General features: G+C 39.4%; 1 protein-coding gene across 5 annotated transcripts in view; it reads left to right on the top strand.

Annotated features, from left to right (window-relative positions):
• Nucleotides 1-22,786, top strand: part of LOC109419299 (uncharacterized) — a 65,196-nt gene that overhangs the window by 26,871 nt on the left and 15,539 nt on the right. For all 5 annotated transcript variants that reach the window (XR_009996333.1, XR_009996332.1, XM_062846014.1 and 2 more), the window contains exons 2-4: nt 13,073-13,269; nt 14,121-15,630; nt 15,750-15,793. Coding sequence is in view for 3 of the 5 variants with exons in the window: in XM_062846014.1 (XP_062701998.1) it covers nt 13,267-13,269; nt 14,121-15,630; nt 15,750-15,793 (1,557 nt within the window). In the remaining 2 variants the exon portion in view is untranslated. The remainder of the gene's footprint in view (nt 1-13,072; nt 13,270-14,120; nt 15,631-15,749; nt 15,794-22,786) is intronic.

The following is a 22,786-nucleotide window of genomic DNA, read 5'->3' on the forward strand; positions in this document are numbered from 1 at the left end:
TGGTGATCGACCAGCAACTTCTCCATAGATTGCAGCAGAGATTCAACATAAATTCACTTCTAATTTCGCAAAAACGACACAATCGATTGCGCTACAAATTTTACTAGAAATTTCTTGAACATTTCAGCTATACATTCTTCTGTTTCTCTATAAACAGTGGCTTGAATTTCAACCAAATCTGGGATCCAATGTGAATGCAATCTTCTGTTACAAAAAATTCGGTGGATATCGACATTTTTCCTATTAAGTTCTAATTATTAGGGATACTCACTAAACAGATTAAATTGCTGCGTAAGCCATGATTTTCTGCTTATCTATCTATCTATCTATCTATCTATCTATCTATCTATATATATATAAATGAGTTTAAAGTTCCTTTGAGGCAACAAAACTCACGAACGGATGAATCGATCAATATGACTCTTGCACGGTTCGATTCGATTTCATGGTGGCTGTGTTTATAAGTAATAAAAGTTAGGAAAAGAACTAAAAATGTAAGAAAATTGATAAAAAAACTGATTTTTCATGAGCTGGGAAGAAATCAACACGAACGAAATGAAACCAATCTAGAGTGCTATGACGTTATGAGCTCAACAGTTGTCAAACCACCACAGCTTGGCAAGACAACGTTTGCCGGGACAGCTAGTTTTAAATGTTTCATGATTTTGCGAATGAAATAATCAAAGATTGCCTTGGTGATTGTGACGTTTAATCAGTTTAATCAGTTAATGCTGTTAAGTGATTCCCCCTAACATCTTCATTAGCATATTTGTAAGAAAGGTTAATATTTTTCAGGTTTTTTTGGGCAAAATTTATCTTCTTTATGAAGGGCACACAACGCTGTGGCCCCGGGCCCCCACATTTGTAAATCCGGCCCTGGAAGTGATCCTCAACCTGTAAATTCTTTCGTCGATCGGCCACCAATCGATCGCATGATCTTGCATATTGCCGATCACAATAACAGTTGTTCCCAGCTAGCGAGTGCTTTCGCATCTCTGGTAGATGGTGAGATTACCTCTAACCGTTCGCTCCATACCATGGACCCTGTCCAACACCCCTCCTGCAGCGCTACGATGCCTTCAGTAGATCAACGAATATGCGAATGCCCCCGAGAGAACGGCCATTCCACGTACCGAGCTTACAGCCACCAGATCTGTTTTGTCTCTGGGGTTGTTGCCGTTGGTCTGGTTTAAATTATGTATTCTGTTTCTGGATCGCAAGATTGGTATCCATATCCTACTTTCCGGATGACCATAGTGCACAGTGGAGCTTTCCTGGTACTTGATCGTTGATCAGTCACCCCTAGCATGAGTACATGACGCTGTTGGGAGCTGCTCCTTCTGGAGAACATACGCTCAGGTTTGTAAAAAACAACCTCAAATATGCGTTAAAAGTGTTGTTGACTGACCTGTTGAACATTAGGTCTTGCGAAGTGTCCATGTTTCAACACAAAATCAAATTGTTATGCAATTTCCAATTTCCTCTCATTATTAAACGAAGTAATTGCTCAAAATGCTAGACTCAACTATGAAAGGTTAAGGTGGAACCCGTTCAACACTCGGTTGAAAAAAGCCGGCTGACGGCGAACGTGCCAGTCTCCCTTTCTTCGTAGCAAATGTCTCGCATACGATTGCTATTACCTTGCCACCCGTTCCACTAGAAGACATTGGTAAAGAAATGGAAAAAATCGATATCAGAAGTGTGTGTAAATATAGCAGTAGTAGTGGGAGGAACAAATCTGGATCAGTTATATCGTGACAACGACCGCGTCCTATTTTGATTGTTTATTAGCTTAGAGATTGAATCATTTGCTAGCGGTAACCTTCAAATTGGAAATGATACACTCCTGTCGCCCATGGAAAGGAAATTTATATTGCGGGTAGATATTTTCTCAATTGGTTACGCGTATTTGCATGGTGGTTGCGTGATCGAAGATGGAAGAAGAAGGAGACATTGTAGGGTTATGGTTTTTGCAAGATTTCTCCAAGGATACTCAAGAAATTTCCTTCTCCACAAAATGCCTTCAGGTATGCTTCCTAAAATGCTATCAGGGGTTTCCCTAGCAATGGATTTGGAGATTTTTCGTGGAATGTTCCTGAGAGAGATTCCCTCTAGGATGCCTTCACACGAAGATTTCCTCCTAGAATATTAAGAATTAAGCACGGAGACAAATTTCGTTCGTTTGAAACAAAAATATTCATGTTTATTCGGCAAACTGATAAAATATTTAAAGCTAAAATATTAATTTTTAAAACAAACTCAATTACTTATTGATTTCTACAATACCCATAGAAGAGCCCCCCGTTCCGCCGTCGAGAACATAAACAAAACTCTCAAGTTCCAGCTGCATCACCAAACAAGATTTCCTCTTGCAAAAAAGGCAAGTTTCACCAAAAGTTTCCACGAAATCTCATTGATTTCGGGAGCGTATGTTATCTGCATGATGTTGACATTGAAAGTGCCACGCGGGAAGTGGATTTTCCTAGAGAAGGAAATAATTTTGTAAATTTAATTGGAAAACAAATATTTTCGTAGGGCCGACCTGCCACAAAAAAAAAACAAAAAAATTTACATTTGTTTCTAACATAACCAGTCAGAAGATACATGTTTGTTTCAAAAATGGATTGAATTTGCTTCAAATGTGACATTCGATTTGTTCCAAACAGTTTTATTTTTGTTGCCAGAACAAATTGACAATTTATTTGAGTTTACCTGAAATATTTTTGATTTTACCATGCTTTTTTCTGCGTGAGACGCTGAGCAGTTACATTTTTCGTTTAATGGATGTTTTCTGATTTATTTTTTCTGCCTTGTGGAGTAACGTCCGAACTGGGACAAAGCCTGCTTCTAGTGTTCTATGAGCACTTGAACAGTTATTAATCGAAAACTTTGTCTGCCTGTAACGAACGCGAATCAATCAATTTGCATTTCAAACTCAAGTTGTCATTTTCCTTAAGTTATACAGCGCACCGCATGGCATATTGTTAGTTGCAATATGCGCATAGTTGATAATTCTCTGCTACCCAAGACAATTACGTCATAAACTAATCTTCTACGAAGGACCAAGAAAGAGACCCATAAATTGTAATGAAAATAGTGACGCACCGATAGTGGCGGCGATAACAAAGTAGAGATAATAAGAAAGGGACCCAAAAGATAATGAGTCAAATCAGGTAGAATGTATTGTACATTCATTCATATATATAAGGCTTAGCATTAGTAATAAAGTTAGTTCTAGACCACAGTTCTACAGTGTATGTTTTCTACATCCGAAAACCGTAAAGCTCCGGCGTCACATTTTGGTGAACTACCAGAGAGGAAAGTACTCGCGACGTTGTGTTGAAATTGTGCAGTGATACCGGCGCGCGGAGATCAACTAGAATAAGTGGAAAGGACTCCGACAATATAAAAAGTTGTCGTAATAAATAGCTACAGTGATTGATTTTGTAACGTGGTTTACTGTCGCCAGGAGTGCAGTCTGAGTGTTGTGCATTGTCACAAAATTTAACTGTTACAAATCTTGAGCCAATAGTGGCAAACATTCGAAAGTTGTGAATAGATATTCACGAATCGTGTCTAAAATACCTTGTGTGTTGAATATTAAAACCCAGAGTGGTAATTCAAGTGAAACTAGGACATTGGACATTTTTGAAAATAGTGAAACTGCAGTGTGTGAATTAACAAAAAGGTTTGGAAATACCTTTAGAAGCTGTCATCAGAAGTGAACGCGCAGATCCGGCAAAAGGAAACAGAGAAGCAAAGTAGCAGCAAACAACCAGGTGAGAGTAAAGTGAACATTTGCGATGGCAAAATCAAAAGCTATGTTCCAATTCGTGGAAAATAAGAACGGAAACTGCCGTTTATGCAAGGAAGCTGACACCAAGGATAATATGGTGTCTTGTGACGATTGTGATAGGTGGTTCCACCTTAGTTGTGTGCACCTTAAGCATACGCCGTCACAAGAAGAGCGATTCCTTTGCGCCAAATGCGAATATCTGGAAATCGAACGAGCGACATTATTGGACGTAAAAGTGAAGTTTGATTTAGCGAACCAGCTAAATGAATCGCTGAAAATTCAACAAGATGTGGCAAACAGACGTCAGTCTGAAGGTTCTTTAAATGCGACGAGGCAAGCATTAATCAAGCTTCCAAAATTTAGTGGAGAGGCTCGTGAATGGCCGAAATTCAAAAGCATTTTTAAGGACACATCTGCCGAAGGTAGATTTACCAATCTCGAAAATTTATCAAGATTGGAAGAAGCTCTGTATGGCCAAGCTGCCAAGAGCGTGTCAAATTTGATGATAGGGGCTGCTAATGTTCCTAGAATAATGCAACGGCTTGAAGAAATTTATGGGAGACCGGAGGCTATTTATCAGCAATTATTGAACGAGCTGATAAAAACATTGAATCAACCCAAACTCCATACTATCGATATTGCTAACGCATTGGACGATTTGGTTGTGACAATGGAAACATTGGCCAAGCCAGAATTCCTTCATGATTATCGGTTAATTACTGACATAGTATCAAAGCTACCATTTAGTATGCAGATAACATGGACAGAAGCGCTTCAAAGAAATGTCAGTCAGCCAACTCTCCATGATTTGAATAAGTGGCTGCAAACTCACGCAACGACATTACGGAGATTAGCACCACCTACAAGAAAGGAACAAAAGCCCAGAATCAATATTCATAACAATCCTTCAAAAATGCAGTGCAACATTTGTAAGCATGAGCATCAAACGTTCAAGTGCAACATATTGAAAAACCTCAATGTTGAGCAAAGGCAACAACGAATTCAACAATTGAAACTGTGTTTTTCTTGCCTGAACAAAGGACACGGTAGTAAGTTTTGCAGAAGCAAGCGAGAATGCAAAATAGACGGTTGCAAAGGAATGCACAATCGTTTATTGCATAAAGCAGCCGTCGAGAAACCCAAGGAAAATCAAAATCTGGAGAAGGACAAAACTAACAATAATCATCATGGAAGTCGAAAATCAACGGTATATTATCAAATAGTACCAGTAACGTTGCAGAATGGAAACCTCTCTTTGGAAACATTCGCTTTCCTTGATCCCGGCTCGTCATTAAGCCTTTTGGATCAATCGGTAGCGGATAAACTTGGGCTCCATGGACGGTCAGAACCACTGGAATTAACCTGGACGCAGAACGTTTCAAAGGAATCACCTAGCCGAAGAGTACAGCTGTGGATACGCGGACATGGAGGAAAAACTTATTCAATGAAGGATGTCAGGACCATCGAGGACATTGAACTTCCAACGCAAACATTGGATATTAAACACATGAAGAAGGAGTTCACTTATTTAGCTGATGTTCCAGTTCAGGGATACGTCAACGCCAAGCCCACGATTTTAATTGGTATGGAGCACGCTCATTTGTTGTTGACGACCGACAGAAGGATAAGTGACGAGAACTCGCCGATGGCAGCGCGTACCAAACTAGGATGGTTGATTTTCGGTAAGGTATATAGAGGTGAGCCTTCATATTCTTTTTGCATTAGAGAGCATGAAAGTACAGATTTAAGAGCAATTTTTGAAAATTATTGTTCTACTGAAAACTTTGGAGTCAACGTCGTTAATAAATTACCAAAATCAGCAGAAGTAGAAAGAGCTGAATCAATTATTAAAAATACAATTAAATATGAAAACGGACATTACTCAATAGGATTATTGTGGAAAACTGAAAGCATGAGTTTCCCTCCAAGTTTTAATAATGCTTTCAAACGTTTGGAAATATTGGAGAAGACATTAGCTAGGAAACCAGAGCTAAGAAAATGGGCAATTGAGTCATTTGAAGGATTTGTTAAAAAGGGTTATGCCCGTAAGCTTAGCCCACGTGAGCTACTACAGGAACATCCAAACACCTATTATTTGCCTCATTTTATTGTGACAAATAAAAACAAAGTCCCACCTAAATCAAGAATTGTTTTTGATGCAGCTGCAGCAGTAGAAGGAGTATCTTTTAACTCAGCACTGCTTTCCGGTCCTGACACAGTAAAATCTTTGTTCGGTGTTTTGCTAAGATTCAGAGAGTTCAAAATCGCTGTTACAGGGGATATACAAGAAATGTTTCAGCAAATAAAAATTGTTATGGAAGATCAGCCTGCACAAAGATACCTTTGGAGACAATGTGAGGCCGATAGGGATCCGAGCGTATATGTGATGGAATCAATGATTTTTGGATCAACGTGTTCTCCTGCTTGTGCTCAAGCAGTGAAAAATTATAATGCACAGCTTTTTAAGGATGATTTTCCAAAGGCTTCTGAGGCTTCTGAAAATAACTTTTATGTTGATGATTATTTGGATAGCTTTGATGAAATTAAAGAAGCATCTGAAGTTGTTCAGGGTGTTATAAATATTCAACAGTATGCTGGATTTCATCTAAGAAATTTTATTACAAATTCGCAACAGCTTGCCAACGTTATTCCTTCAGAAAGACTTCATGTTTCAGAAATAAAATGGTTCGAGAATAAAGAAATACCAACTGATAAAGTATTGGGTATCTATTGGAATACAACAACTGATTTGATCGAATTTCAATTAAAACTTGATCGATTGGAATTCACAAGGTTGATTACAAAGAGAGAAACTCTCTCGTTTGTAATGAGTATTTACGATCCCTTAGGGTTAATTTCGAACTTCACAATTCATGGTAGAATTCTTTTACAAAAATGGCATAAAGAATCTTCTGATTGGGATAGCCAGTTACCAGATAGTTTATCAAATTTTTGGAACTCTTGGATAGATATGCTTAAACTTGTCACCCATTTTAAGATTCCAAGATGTATGACCTTGAAAAATGCATTGTTTTATGAGTTGCATATGTTCGGAGATGCTTCGGAAAATGCTTTTGCTGCCGTTGTGTATCTGAGAAGTGTTACTGCAAATGGCACTGATGTGAATATAGTGTCAGCAAAGGCAAGAGTTTCACCGAATAAAATGTTATCCATACCACGTTTAGAGTTGCAAGCAGCAATATTAGGGATAAGATTGTTGAATACCGTAAAGAAAGAATTAAGAATTTCGATTTCAAAATGCGTCATGTGGTCAGACAGTCAAACTGTCCTAGCCTGGATTAATAGTCAGCATAGGCGGTATAAGCAATTCGTAGCTCATCGAGTTGCTGAAATCTTAGAAACAACTTCAATGGATCAATGGAGATATATAAAATCATCATTAAACCCTGCTGATGAAGGTACAAAAATTAAAAAGGGAGCATCATTATGGCTCAATGGACCATCGTTTTTAAGAAAATCAGAAAGTTATTGGCCAAACTGGACAGTAAGTATGGAAACTGATGAAGAGCTGAGAAACTATGTAAACATTCATCAAAGAATACATCCTTACTCTTTTATTCAGGACGATTATTTTTCGGACTGGTGGCGTTTGGTTAAGCGAACTCTAATAATAAAAAAGTTTACCGATTGGATTAAAAATAAAACAGATTTTGATCGTAGCACTAATTATGATGATGTAAAATGGGTTGAAAACGCGATATTCAAAAAAGCTCAATGGGATTGTTTCGCAGAGGAAGTAACATTACTGAAAGAAGGTAAAGAAATTGAAAAATCCAGCAACTTACGAAAATTGAGTCCAATGCTTGATAATCATGGAGTACTCAGAGCAAGAGGAAGATTGGAACACGCAAGAAGCATACCCGAATCAGCAAGAAAGCCAATTATATTACCATATGAACATAATATTTCTTTTTTAATTGTAAAGACATATCATGAACGGTATTTGCATCAGAATGACAATGTCGTGATTGCAGCTATTCTTCAAAAGTTTTGGATTATTAAACAAAGGTCACTTTTGAAAAAGGTCAAGAAATATTGCCAAGAATGCATTATTGTTAACGCAAAACCAGTACCACCCATGATGGCACCCTTACCAGATTATCGGACCGAATCTTTCTTGTATCCATTTACGCATACTGGAGTGGATTACTTTGGTCCATTTGAAGTTGCAGTAAAACGATCAAGAGAAAAACGTTGGGGTGTGATTTTTACATGTATGTCTAGTAGAGCAGTTCACATCGAAATGGCTGAGAAATTAGATACAGATTCTTTTATTGTCTGTTTGCGTAATTTTCAAAACAGAAGAGGAAAAATTAAGCACCTTTACAGCGATAATGGCACCAACTTTGTTGGAGCTGACAATGAATTAAAAGAACTAATTGTGAATATTGATAAAAGAATGAGAAACGGTGATGCGGCAGCATTAGCCTTAAAATGGACATTCAATCCTCCCGCGGCATCCCATTTCGGCGGAGTATGGGAGAGGCTTATTAAAATCATAAAGTTATCGCTATATAAAATGCTGAAGCAGTATGGTAGTCGTTTACCACGACCAGCAATTTTAAGATCTGCTCTGATCCAAGTAGAATTTATTTTAAACTCTCGTCCATTAACACACATACCAGTAGAAGATATCGACGACGAAATAATGACACCATTTCATATTCTAATTGGTCGTGCTGGAGAATATGTACCACCTTATGATCCAACTGCAATTCACTTAGAAAAACATCATTGGAAAAAGGTTCAAAACTATGGGAAATATTTTTGGGATCGGTGGACGAAAGAGTACCTTCCATTATTGTTGAAACGAAATAAATGGACTAATCAAATTGAACCTATTAAAGTTGACGATATTGTTGTAATAACTGATGATAAGGCACCTCCTGGAACATGGTTGAAAGGTCGAGTAATCAGTGTTAGAATGGCTAAAGATGGACAAGTAAGATCTGCTGAAATTAAAACATCTAAAGGTATTTATGAAAGACCAGCCGTCAAAGTGGCAGTTTTAGATGTTCGGAAAATTCAAAAGCCAAAGCCATCTTTAGAAACAAATGATGATTTATTTCAACAAACTCAAAACTTTCAAGGAAGTCATGACACAATTCCACTTTCAGAACCGAAGAAACTAGATTCACCAGATTTAATCCCGAATCAAGATGATCATGAAGAAATGTGCAATCTACGTTCGAATAAAACCATAAGAACAAAAAATCCTAGTAACTTCATATCGTTTATGTTGCTTGTATACATGTTTACATTAATCTTTGGTTTCGAAACTAGAGGATTGATAGCATTTGATTGTGCCAACCCAGAGGTAAACATGACAAGTTACTCGCTTCTTGATGTAGCTTCTTGTATTCCTCAGAAAAGTAATTTGAGTTCAACAGAAATAACAATACAGGTTTTACAAAGGAATGTAAAAAGTTTAACTAAAGTTCTTCAATGTAAGGTAATAATTCGAAGGTCCATAAGACATTGTGGAGCATTTTCGCATACTTCAGATTATCAGTATGGATATTCTTACATCGTCAAAGAGTTCAATTCAGAAGAATGTACAAAGGTACACGCTTTAGGAATTGTATCGCTGACTCATGACAGACAAATTAATGAGCTGAAGTTAAATTCCACTACAAGGGGTGAAACGCTTATTGTAGGTAGCGTGACTGGAAATTCATGCAACGGAGGCACATATAGTACACCATTCTATACATGGACTGGGGCACTAGTTTATTATGAGTACGAGATTGCTCTATACGACTATATTGCAAATATTGACCTTGAAAATGATCAGATATATTTGAAAAATGGTTTAATGTGTTCGTATTCAATTGGAACATGTCTAGATTCCGAAGAAGGTTATTTGACCTGGAATGTAGACTTGAATCAGTCCTGTGAAACAACTGAATTTGAAGTAATTTATGAAGGACTTGTCAATAAAACTACAAGTTTAGAGGGTAATATAAAGCAAACTCATTCAGTGGTTTACAGCACTATTTCAGAAAAGCAAGTATTTTCGATCAAAACACGAGAAGATACTCGCATTTGTGGTTACAACGGATTTACTACTGATCATCCTAGAATTTTAATAATTGAAACAGAGAGTATTAGATCTCCATTTACACGAAAAGCAAACAGTGGAAAAAATTTGGATTTGTTTACTTATTTTAATTCCAAAATTACTCTTGTAGAAAGTTATATTGGTCAATCTTTAAATGATATTTACAATATGGTTATGGCTGAAATGTGTAAGTTAGATAAAGTTCTTTTAGAAACTAAGCTTACACTGGCTAGGCTTAACCCGAATGAATTCGTCAGCAGCATAATGAAGAGAAATGGTTACACAGCAGTAGTCGCTGGCGAAGTTTTGCACGTTTTGGAGTGTAAACCTGTTTACATTACACCAAGATTTACTGAGCAATGTTATCAAGAAATTCCCGTTTTTTACAATAATGTGTCAATGTTTTTAGCTCCAGTTACACGCGTTTTACAAACATTAGGAACAGAAATAGAGTGTACTCCTCTACTTCCTGCCAAATTCAAATTTGGGAGCAGATGGTACACCACAGATGGAAGATTACGAGAAACCACTGCGCCAAGTAAACTATCAACTGATATTGTTACCAGCTGGTCATACACGCCATTGCCAAACTTAATGGAGAGTGGGGTTTATGATTCCAACAGTTTGGTCAAAATGAGGAACATGATATATGAACAAGGCGAAAGACGTGTAGCATCTTCTGTAGTTTATAAAATTTTAGCTGGACAAAATCCTAATACTCAAGGCTTTAGATTTGATGCTTTATTATCTGAGAAAATAATTGATGGTGCAATACATAAGTACTGGAACAAAGTGTTGTCTTGGAGCACATGGTTGGGAAACACTACGTCAACATTCATCGGTATTTACCTATTCGCTCGAGGTTTAAAATTTATTGTTGATACAATCATACATAGTCAGATATTATATGACATCTATGGTTTCAGTTGGAAACTAATAGCATCATTCTGGGACTCATTAACTAATTTTTTGTCGCATAAAAACATTAGAAGGGAGACGGTAAACAAAATGGAAAATAATAGATGTTCAGAAGAGAATCAACAACCAAACAATGAAACAGAAGAAACAGAAATGAACCTGTATAGAGGAAATGTGTATCCAAAATTCAACACAAATGTCTAGTCCTAAGTAAAAAGACAATATTAATATCATTTCATATAATAAGTAATAAATCGCTTATCGACAATTATTATTGTAAATCTAGTAGAACAAGGCGAAAGACGTGTAGCATCTTCTGTAGTTTATAAAATTTTAGCTGGACAAAATCCTAATACTCAAGGCTTTAGATTTGATGCTTTATTATCTGAGAAAATAATTGATGGTGCAATACATAAGTACTGGAACAAAGTGTTGTCTTGGAGCACATGGTTGGGAAACACTACGTCAACATTCATCGGTATTTACCTATTCGCTCGAGGTTTAAAATTTATTGTTGATACAATCATACATAGTCAGATATTATATGACATCTATGGTTTCAGTTGGAAACTAATAGCATCATTCTGGGACTCATTAACTAATTTTTTGTCGCATAAAAACATTAGAAGGGAGACGGTAAACAAAATGGAAAATAATAGATGTTCAGAAGAGAATCAACAACCAAACAATGAAACAGAAGAAACAGAAATGAACCTGTATAGAGGAAATGTGTATCCAAAATTCAACACAAATGTCTAGTCCTAAGTAAAAAGACAATATTAATATCATTTCATATAATAAGTAATAAATCGCTTATCGACAATTATTATTGTAAATCTAGTAGATTTACGGGGTCCGGAATGTAACGAACGCGAATCAATCAATTTGCATTTCAAACTCAAGTTGTCATTTTCCTTAAGTTATACAGCGCACCGCATGGCATATTGTTAGTTGCAATATGCGCATAGTTGATAATTCTCTGCTACCCAAGACAATTACGTCATAAACTAATCTTCTACGAAGGACCAAGAAAGAGACCCATAAATTGTAATGAAAATAGTGACGCACCGATAGTGGCGGCGATAACAAAGTAGAGATAATAAGAAAGGGACCCAAAAGATAATGAGTCAAATCAGGTAGAATGTATTGTACATTCATTCATATATATAAGGCTTAGCATTAGTAATAAAGTTAGTTCTAGACCACAGTTCTACAGTGTATGTTTTCTACATCCGAAAACCGTAAAGCTCCGGCGTCACACTGCCAATGACTATTTTGCATATGCATTGTGTATATCGAATGGCAGACACGAACATACTCTATTGTCAAACATGTTCATGTTCCTCATGTTCTTCATCAAAACTTCCTGAACTGACTGGGAATCGAATCCGTCACCCTCAGCATGATCTTGCTGAATACCCATGCGCTTGCCGCGTCGGTTATATGGACCCTCCTTTTCTTCTGCTTTACTTCAGCTTTTTCATAAGTTGCTATTTTGAATTAATTCTCATATGATGAATATCAATACATACTGACAATTTCATGAGAACAGTCGAAAAAAAAAACCATTCAGTTTTTTTCTTTATGTATAATGACTAATGATAGTCAACATTTTTTCAATGGTTCCAATGGTATCCATGTAGAATAATCCATTTCGGCCTATGCCATACTCCCAACGAAAGCATTTATTATTGTTACTATATTGCACTAGAACCCTGATGCCCATAGTAGAATATTTGACCATTTGAGATTATATACAAGTATTATTGCCAATATTCATTTTAATACACGGAAAGTAATAGCGTACCGCTAAATTACACACCTGTAGTACACATGTAACACACGCACGAAATTGGCAAAGTTATTGAGCTTCAACAGATAGAACAGACCAACATTTGAAAAATTCTCTTTTGGCCAAAAATTTCCAAAACTTATCTTTTATACACTTATCTGTTTTGTGTAGGAAGACCAAACCATAAGAGTTTTTTAGTACTAGAATTTATCTAATACTGAAATGTTCAAACCAATAGTATTTGAATAAGTCCTTTTAGCGAATGAACACAAAACACCATTGAGGTGCGTTCTTATTGACTTACTTTTACAGCATATCGTTGAGATTGTATATAACAGCCGATAGCAGCTATACAATGTACATAAATATCAAAGTAATAGAGCAATGTTTAAAAGTTGCCAGAAGTGTTATCACATTAGTTTGTTTACATTGTTGTTCGATTAATAGTCATTCTAACCCAAATTAAAGTGTATTTCACCCACAGGCAGGACACACAATAAAGACACTAACTTCAAAAACTGTAACGACCTACAGAGCTCAAGCAATCTGCTTTCAAACTCGGATACAAACACACTCACAAAAGGCCCACCCACTCCTAAAAGCAAGCCGATCAAGAATATGAACAACTCGTTTTGATTTTTGTATTCACCATAGAAAGAAAAGAGTGCGTACGAGAAAATGGTAAGCATGCGGTAGGAGAAAGTCTGGCAAAGATTGCGCCGAAACAGTGATTAAGGTAGAATGTAGTTTCACACCGGCACTACTCGAGTTGCAGACTGTTACTAATTATGGTTAGAAAATTCGCATTTGCGTTATTGGCGTGCTTCGAAGTAATGTATCGTCGAGGCTTCTCACGCCAACCATGCTCAATTTATTCTTTGGAACGTGATACCATGATAAACATTATGAATCAAAGAGGGGAGAATTGAAAAAATGCTAACATACTTCTCCTTTTGATGCAGATGCCCTTTGATTGATGTAAAGATTTGCTCCGTTTTTTTTTTACTAATAAAAATGATGAATGGTTACGAAATCTCTAGGTCCTATATTCAAAATATATGCTTAGTTTTTATTTTAGTCTAAGTGAGAAACAATACAAAATAATTATTGTTTGAATATCTTGTCATATTTCAACGAAACAATTGATGTTATATTTTATTCATACTTAATTTTTTGTCTTAAGTTATTTTTCAATTAAAGCATGAATTACAATCAACCCTCGCCACATACTATCAGTGCTCAAAGCTTCGAATAAATAACACAATTGAAATATAGATAAACACTCGTGATCAAACATTTGGGAGAAAATGGATGTTTCAACATACGCAAGTAATCGCTTCGGCTTGGGAGCTAATATAGTGCTATTAGGGAACTGACATGTTCTATATACTTATAAATCTAAACAGTAAATCAGGGTAATTTATTATAATCATGCTTAATTTATAGTGATGAGCATTGAGTACCGCTGGTCATACACAAGCCCTTTCAACTATGTATGTGAAAACCATCTAACCTATTCTTCATTAATTCAGAATCCTCCATTTGTGTCGGCAAAACCAGATCCTGGTGACTTTTCAACTGGTTCCCCAATTCCAACACCCGTTGTGCCACCCCCAAAGCCACCTCCGCAGCCACCACTACAACCGCAACCATTGAATCGTCAGCTTTACGCCAAACCTATAATCGCACCACAAATTCTCGATCTTCATAATAAGCCATCGCTACCGCAAGGACAAGGTAACCAATACACCTTGAAAACTGGTGCATTTCCACCGCATACAGCGTCAATTTATTATCAATCTGGAACAAGACAAATAATGAGCCAAAATGGACCGGGAACACAGCGGCCGCCCAATCCTTCAATGTCACCCCAAAACATGCGCCCTATGGGGCCACCGATGCAAAGACCTGGAGCACCTCCTCCCACCCGACCTCCCGGTCCTCCTGGGCAGTATATCATTCCTCCAAATGTGAGACCTCAAATGCCACCACCGCAACAGCAGCAGCAGCCTAACATGCAACGACCGCCTTTGGCTCAAAATATGCGTCCAACCACGCCCCAACAAGTGAGACCCCCAAATATTATGCCACAGAATGTAAGGCCTCCATTTTCCCCGCAAAACTCAACGGCAGCAGCTAATCAACCAATCAGACCAGGAGCTCCAATGATGAGGCCACCAAACATAGGACAATCTCAACCTCCTATAGTTGGTTCTGTTGCTCAGCAAAATAGACCTTCACCAATTCCTCAGCAAATAATTAACAATAGACCACCGTCGATGCCATTCAGATCACCAGCACAAAGTGGCAACCTCGATCAGTCAGGATCTGAAAGAGACTCTCCCGAATCGTTAAATAGGATGCAATCAGATTTGAGCTTTGGTAAAACTGATAGTCCTAGAAGCAGTTATTTGTCTACAGATGATGATGATGACGTGGTTATAGGAAAAATCACTCCAATGGCATCATCGCGATCTCCCGATGATCAGTTGAGCCCAACATCGAAGACATCGGCACCTTTCAACAGATCTGACAGTCAAATGTCCATACCATCAAGGCCACCATCCGGACTTGGAAACTACATGAAGCCTTCGGACAGCTTAAGAATCGCACAATCGCCTCAACCACTTCAATCGAACGAAATTGTATATAAAGAGAAGCATATGATTTCTGCAGACAAACCGCTGGACGGTTTGAGCTACTCAGAAAAAACTCTCGACGAACAGTCGAAGCCATCAAGCCGCGTTCCTTCGACCGACAACATCAATCGACCTAGCAAGCCACAGGACTTGGGGTCATCACGTCCACTGGCTTCAACAACAGTGGGGAAACCCCGGCAAACGGTACCAACGACACCCGGTGGAACCGAACGAGTCACGTTCGTTTTACCAGATGAAACGAACGGCAGTCGAAACTCGGAACCCTATCGGAAGACCCCCCTTCCGCCCCATGCTCTTGAAAAGCCCGACGTGGAAACTCGTGGTCGTAGCCCTTTCAAGAGCAACCTTTCCATGGATAGAGATCATCCATCAGCGGATAATAGTAAGAGGGATATTTTTCTTGTTTTGAATAGCATATTTTACAACTGTTCTCCTTAAGCTTTTTATAATAAAATGAAATGGTTTGTTTGTGTATTAACGGTATGATTTTCTCTTCCACAGAAGGTGATAATGACAGTGGAGTGGACGAATCAACGCAGGAAAAGGTAAGTTTATGATTCTTAACAATACATTTTAAAGTAATTATTGGGGTGGTTCAATACAACGCTGACGAATGAATTTTATCTTTTTTTTTCTACGAAAATGCGGGATTCGAACTCCTAGTTTGGGTCACTATATTTTACGATTGAATGGAAAAATTTCATACTTCCTTGCTTCCCCCTCTGTACCTCCATGGGGTCTGTTTTGCAGTCCCATCCTCGGGACAAGATTGTCAAAAATCCTGCCATCATCACATGTAACTAGCACTGTGCGCACGAATTAAACGAGTTTCGCAGTTTCTTCAAATCCTGCATACACCCTCTGCTCCCGGGAGAACCCGCATGTCAAAAACGTTATAAACACTGTCTAAAGCAGCCATGACCCGACTGAATCTGAGTCAGGTGGAATATTACTCCCCAATGGCGCATGTTAACTCAAATATATACACTTGGAACCAACCTGTGGGTTCACCTACCTTTCGTGGAGCTGTCCCTTACACGTTGACATTTTGATGTTAGTCGGGCAGTCCTGCGTATGTCCCTCGTGCTGTATATTTCAAAGCACTCTATATCCTACGCGACGTGATGATCGACGATAAGCTTACCTTCGGTAGCCACGTCGATTATGCCTGTAAAAGAGCCTCCACAGCTATTGCGGTACTGTCCCGGATGATGTCCAATAGCTCTGCGGTGTACGCCAGTAAGCGAAAGCTTCTGGCTAGTGTTGCTACGTCCATACTTAGGTATGGCGGCCCGGCGTGGGGCACCGCGCTTAGTACTAAATCCTACCGACGGAAGCTGGAAAGTACTTACAGGCTTATGTGCCTGAGGGTTGCGAGCGCGTACCGTACCGTGTCACACGACACTCTCTGCGTCATTACTGGTATGGTGCCTATCAGCATTCTTATCAGTGAGGACATGGAGTGCTTCGAAATGCGCGGCACAAGAGGCATACGCAGGACTGTCAGGATGGCCTCTATGGTCAAATGGCAGCGCGCGTGGGACAGTTCCACCAAAGGAAGGTGGACCCATAGGTTGATACCGAGGGTAGATAGTTGGATTAATAGGCGCCATGGGGAAGTTACATAGGGGCCCATATAGCCGAGGCGGTAAACGCACGTGTATTCAGCATGACCATGCTGAGGGTGACGGGTTCGATTCCCGGTCGGTCCAGGATCTTTTCGTAAAGGAAATTTCCTTGACTTCCTTGGGCATAGAGTATCTTCGTGCCTGCCACACGATATACACATGCAAAATGGTCATTGGCAGAGGAAGCTCTCAGTTATAAACTGTGGAAGTGCTCATTGAACACTAAGCTGAGAAGCAGGCTTTGTCCCAGTGAGGACGTTACGCCAAGAAGAGGAGAGAGGAGAGGAGAGGAAGTTACATTCCACCTGACACAGGTCCTTACAGGTCATGGTTGCTTCTGACAGTATCTACACCGTTTCGGGCATGCGGATTCTCCCGAATGCCCAGTGTGCAATGGTTTAGAGGAAACGGCGGAACACGTTTTGTTCGTGTGCCCGCGTTTTCGCACAATGCGTGACCGCATGCTTGCCACATGCGGGGAGGACACAAACCCGGACAACTTGGTCCAGAGGATGTGTAGGGATGAGTTTGGCTGGAACGCCGTTTCAACGGCTATCACTCATATCGTCTGGGAGCTACAGAGGAGGTGGCGCGTGGACTCGGAGAGTGGCTAGTCCAGATGCAGTACAAGAGGTGGTCCAGGGGTTCGGAGTCGGCTTCGTAGGTCATACCGGTGCCCTGCGGTCGAGATCGACCCTTACAGCGATTATGTGGCCGCGTAGAGGAAGTCCCGGTAGCGGTGCTGTCGTGGCGTCAGTCTACTGGGTCAGGCCCGCGGTTGGAAAGGGGTCCCCGGCAAGAGTCGGGGTAGGTGAGACCCTGCTGTCTGCAACCTACGGATGCATCTGATAGGGTCTGAAGGGTAGTGATACCCTTCCTTTGCGGGCAGGTCAGATCGGGTTGCCACGGTGATCCATTTAATGTTATTATAAAATAAAATATACCATCAAAACCTGAAACGCAATTCTCTTTATTTATCTATCCTACACCTCTGGAAAAAATTTTTAAAATCATCGTTGGGCGAATTTTTTAGTTACGCCCTTTTAAAGGGCCTAACCTCTAAAAAATCGAGTTTTCTATAGAATAACACCACATTTCATAAAAAAAATCATGAATCAAAGGCATCAATAACAGAAAATATCATGAACAATATTGAAATTTGGTAGTATGCATCCATATGAATATCGGTGGAGTGCATTTTGTATCAAAATTTGTCATTACGTCAGTATACGGTAGAAGTTCTTAGGGCCTATAGAAAGCAAACATTACATTGTAATGAATGTGTTAAAATTATATTGTATTGTGATTCCATATGTCAATAGATGTTGATATTACTGTCAGTCATAGCGATAGTATTCACATGCATATCAGCACCAACATTTCAAAAGGACATAACTGAACTTTGAAACAACATCTTTTCCCATAGCTGTAGATCGTATCTCATTTTCCCAGGACACCAACAACCACTATCGGAAAGAATTGCATTTCCTCCGTCCAGTAATGGTTGTACATTGCAACGGAGAGATAAAGGATTGGTTTTGGCAAGCAGTTTCGCCATTTTGAAATGTTAGCACCGATATATTGAGAGCGTACACTCTCTATATATAGCAAACCTGCTTTAAAAAACAATAGCCAAATATGGGCAACCACAAATTGAACAAAAAGAAATATGTCTGTGTGCCAAACGGCTTAAGTTAAAAGTATAGTAAACCAAAACATTGAAAGGCCAAAAGACAAAAAGTCGAAACAGGCTTCAAATAATCACACATAAAAGGCTGCATGAAAATCCTTTCTTTTTTAAATATGTAGGTAAGACCTTTTGTATAGTAGGGACCTATTATACATTACAAGAAAAATTATCGCGCAAAGTTAAGCAAACACGTAAATAGATATGCGCGGTTACATTTAATTGTTTCGGTGTCTTCTGCGCGGTCAATCCTTAGCTATTTTCCGCACTTATTGTAGAAGACACGAACACGATATGATGTACTGGCGACGATTTATTAGCGATGTTGAACATTTTTGTGCGATAATCTACGGCGAAACGCGCAATATTGTCTTTGATTTTTTTTGCATTTCTACGTTTTGTTTTCTCAGCCTCAGCATTTCAAAAGCGCGTAACTGCTTTCCAAAATAACACCTCTTTTTTCAAAGCTGTGACGTGGCACTTCTAGGCAAGAAGAATGCTCCTCTTTCGATGGCTTACATTAGAGGGGTGACATGCAAACTACATCCGTAGAAGAGCCGTATCATCAACCAGTTACGCCCTTCTGAAATTCTGAAGCTGAGAAGATAAATCATACAAATCTGGAGCATTATTTGAAAAGGGCATACAAGCATTGGTAAACAATGACTTCACACGTCGCTCCTGAGCCCCCGTCAACTTATTCACACAAACTAAGACCGTTTTCAGATAGAGCAAACATCGGTCTTTCGGATAACGGTGTTCATTTGCGTGAGTGGGCTGCTGTTAGGCCCTCGAAGCGATTTCGAAAAAAAGGCATAAAACCTGTTGGGCCTTTTTCAAATGTTGCTACAGAAATTAAATAAAATATAGAGGACAATAGGTCGAAGAAAAGTTAAACTAGTAGGGGCAAAAGGTCTTACCTACATATTTTCAAAGAAGAAAGAATTTTCATCCAGAATATTATGTTTGATTATTTGTTGCCTGTTCTGACTTTTTGTCTTATGGCCTTTCGATATTTTGAATTTCTATTCTTATAACTTAAGATATGTGGCACACAGACATATTCATTTTTGTCTAAATTGTGTTTAAATATTATTGACAAATTTTGACTATTGTTTTTAAGGCAGATTTGCTGTATGGCTCTTAATATATCGCTGCTAACATTGCGAAATGGCGAAAATGCCTGCCGAAACCAAACCTTTATCTCTCCGATGCAATGTACAACCACTACTGGACGGAGGAAATGCAATTCTTTCCGATAGAGGTTGTTGGTGTCCTGGGAAAGATGAGATTCGATCTACAGCTATGAGATAAGATATTGTGTTGAAGATCAGTTACGTCCTTTTGAAATGTTGGTGCTGAGCATGTGAATACTATCGCCTTGACGGAGAGTAATGTGAACATCTATTGACATATTGAGTCACAATACTTTTTTTTGAATTTGTTACACCAATGTAATGTTTGCTTTCTATAGGCCCTAAGAACTTCTACCGTATATTGACGTAATGACAAATTTTGATACAAAATGCATTCCACCGATAGTCATATGGATGCATACTATCAAATTTCAATATTGTTCATGATAATTTCTGTTATTGATGACTTTAATTCATGATTCTGTTATGAAATATGGTGTTATTCTATAGAAAACTCGATTTTTTAGGGGTTAGGCCCTTTAAAAGGGCGTAACTCAAAAATACGCCCAACGATGATTTTAAAAATTTGTCTAGAGGTGTAGGATAGATAAATAAAGAGAATGGCGGTTCAGGTTTTGATGGTATATTTTATTTTATAATAACGGTAAATGGAGCACCGTGGTTGCATGTGGGCATCAGTTCTTGATGTCCGCTCAGCAGTAGGGCGCGGGCGGGGTTGACCCTGCCCGCCTTCCGAGGATAAAGGGAGTGGCGAGGACCACTCGGGAAACTGGCTAAGCGCCAGCATGCTACCGTGATGGACTCTCCAAAGCGAGTCATCGATGTTCGTTGCTGCAGGCTACGCAGCTAACCTTGTGGGTGCGATGTGCACTAGCCCCTCTCTGAAGCAATACCTTCTTGGTGGTTCCGGAGAGACGTAGGGTTTGGCGACCATAGGAATGGTTTAGTGGGTACGAGGAGAGAGTAGTCCTGGCTTTTACTTTTGTTGTAGTAGACGGCCTCAGACCTACACTACCCTAACCTTCTGTTAGGGTGTCTGTTGAGCAGATTATCCCCCTATGGTTTAGAAGGAAAAAAAAATATCCTAGGCGATAAGGATGCCGATTAGTATATGTATAGGGACACAAGTAGGGAAGCTCAAGATGGGCTGGCCGGTAAGCTCGTTGAGCATTTATCAGCCACCTGAGACCTTATACATGTGTTTGATGTGGAGGCCATAAGGCAAAGGGCTTTTTAAACTTCCCAGTTATTTATGATAATTGAATTTTTATTGGCTTTTCTCGGTGAACGTAATACTACTCAAAGAAGGAGGGAGTAACGAAAGTAATGAAAGAAACGGTGGATAGAATCGCAAGTGTGCGACGAGAGAAATTGAATAGAAGTTGAAAATTAACAGAGGGCCATAATTGAACAACACAGTCACAATGACGACCCCTTTGCCTAACGTCCTGGGTTTGAACGGCTAGGTACTAGTAGTTTGATGATGACTACTAGCCCTAGACAGGCGTTCAAGCCCTAGACAGGCTAGTAGTCATCATCAAACTACTAGTACCTAGCCGTTCAAACCCAGGACGTTAGGCAAAGGGGTCGTCGTTGTGATTGTGTTGTTCAATTATGGCCCTCTGTTAATTTTCAACTTCTATTCAATTTCTCTCGTCGCACACTTGCGATTCTATCCACCGTTTCTTTCATTACTTTCGTTACTCCCTCCTTCTTTGAGTAGTATTACGTTTGCCGAGAAAAGCCAATAAAAATTCAATTATCATAAAGTCATGCGGTGATTAAACCTAGAAAGTATTCCCAGTTATTTGATCATTACCTAGAAATACCCGCACAACGGGAATCCCAGTGTTCCAGTTTTCAAAAGATCCCCAGCAGGTAAACCACAGTGCACACCTAAACCACTGTGATGCATACCAGCAACTGCTGGTTACCTACTTAGTGGAGTACGTATATTATAATAAATAATTGGGTTTAGAGATAGGCGAAGCAGTTCTTTCAAGAGATCAGGACAGTTCGCTGCCTCAGAAACCGATATTCGTTCTTTGGAAAAGCTGAAGGAGCGATTGTAATGGATATTCAGTTTTATCGTTTTTGCAAGAACTGAGAACTACCGTTCTTTTCAAACGAACGATAGTTCAGGCATTCTTTCTTTAGAACTAGTTCTTGTGAACCATTCGCGAACGGTTCGCTCATCTCTAGTTGGGTTGCGGACAAAATGGTGACAATATGAAGCGGTGCTCTCGCGTAAGTACATGCGATGCCATATTGCTTAGGAAAGTCCTCATTACAAACTCATGGACTCAAGATATTGCGAGCCCGCACCGCGCCTGCTTATGGGCAAAGCGACGGATGCAGCGAGAAAGTACTGATGAGGAGCGGGATGAACGACGATCAGTGTCAGAGTACCGATACAGATCCATGGAGTAACGCCTACAGAGCCGCAATGGCTAAGGCACGAGTTGTTATATCTTCTAAGTGCAATCCCCAGAGATGCTGAAGAGGATTATCGTGTGACTCTTTCTGTGTCATGACCTCCATGGCCTGATTTCGTATAATGGCCGGGGACTGCGGCAAGCGATAAGTATAGAGTCACCGAAACATGCAAAAATTGCAAAAGTGTGTAGTCTACGGATGACCTCAGGTCATCCATTTGAAAGGTCAGTCATTGGTAAGGTTTACAAGATGGTCAGATCTGCTGTGCTAAAATGTTTGGACAAGGTTGGCTCTCTAGAGTATTGGAAGAAGTAGAGACCGGTCTTATTGTCTAATGCAGACAAAGCATCCGGTAACCTGTCGACATACAGACAATATGCTTGCTCGCCACGCCGAAGAAGGTGTTCGAATGTGTCATAATCAACAGAGTATTGAGGTACACTATGGGTGTAAATGGTAACCAGTTCGGCTTCCGGAAAGGGAAGCTGACCGAAGACGCTATCTTGGTGTTTACTATCACTGCCAATATGGATTTTCAAAGTTATATGAACAGAGTGCCGCGAAGCATCAACGTAATAATCACAGAAAGGTTGATATAAGCTAAACTTGTATCACCCTTTTTATCGCATT

Source organism: Aedes albopictus, chromosome 1 (genome assembly GCF_035046485.1).
Source record: "Aedes albopictus strain Foshan chromosome 1, AalbF5, whole genome shotgun sequence".
Classification (NCBI taxonomy): Eukaryota; Metazoa; Arthropoda; class Insecta; order Diptera; family Culicidae; genus Aedes; species Aedes albopictus.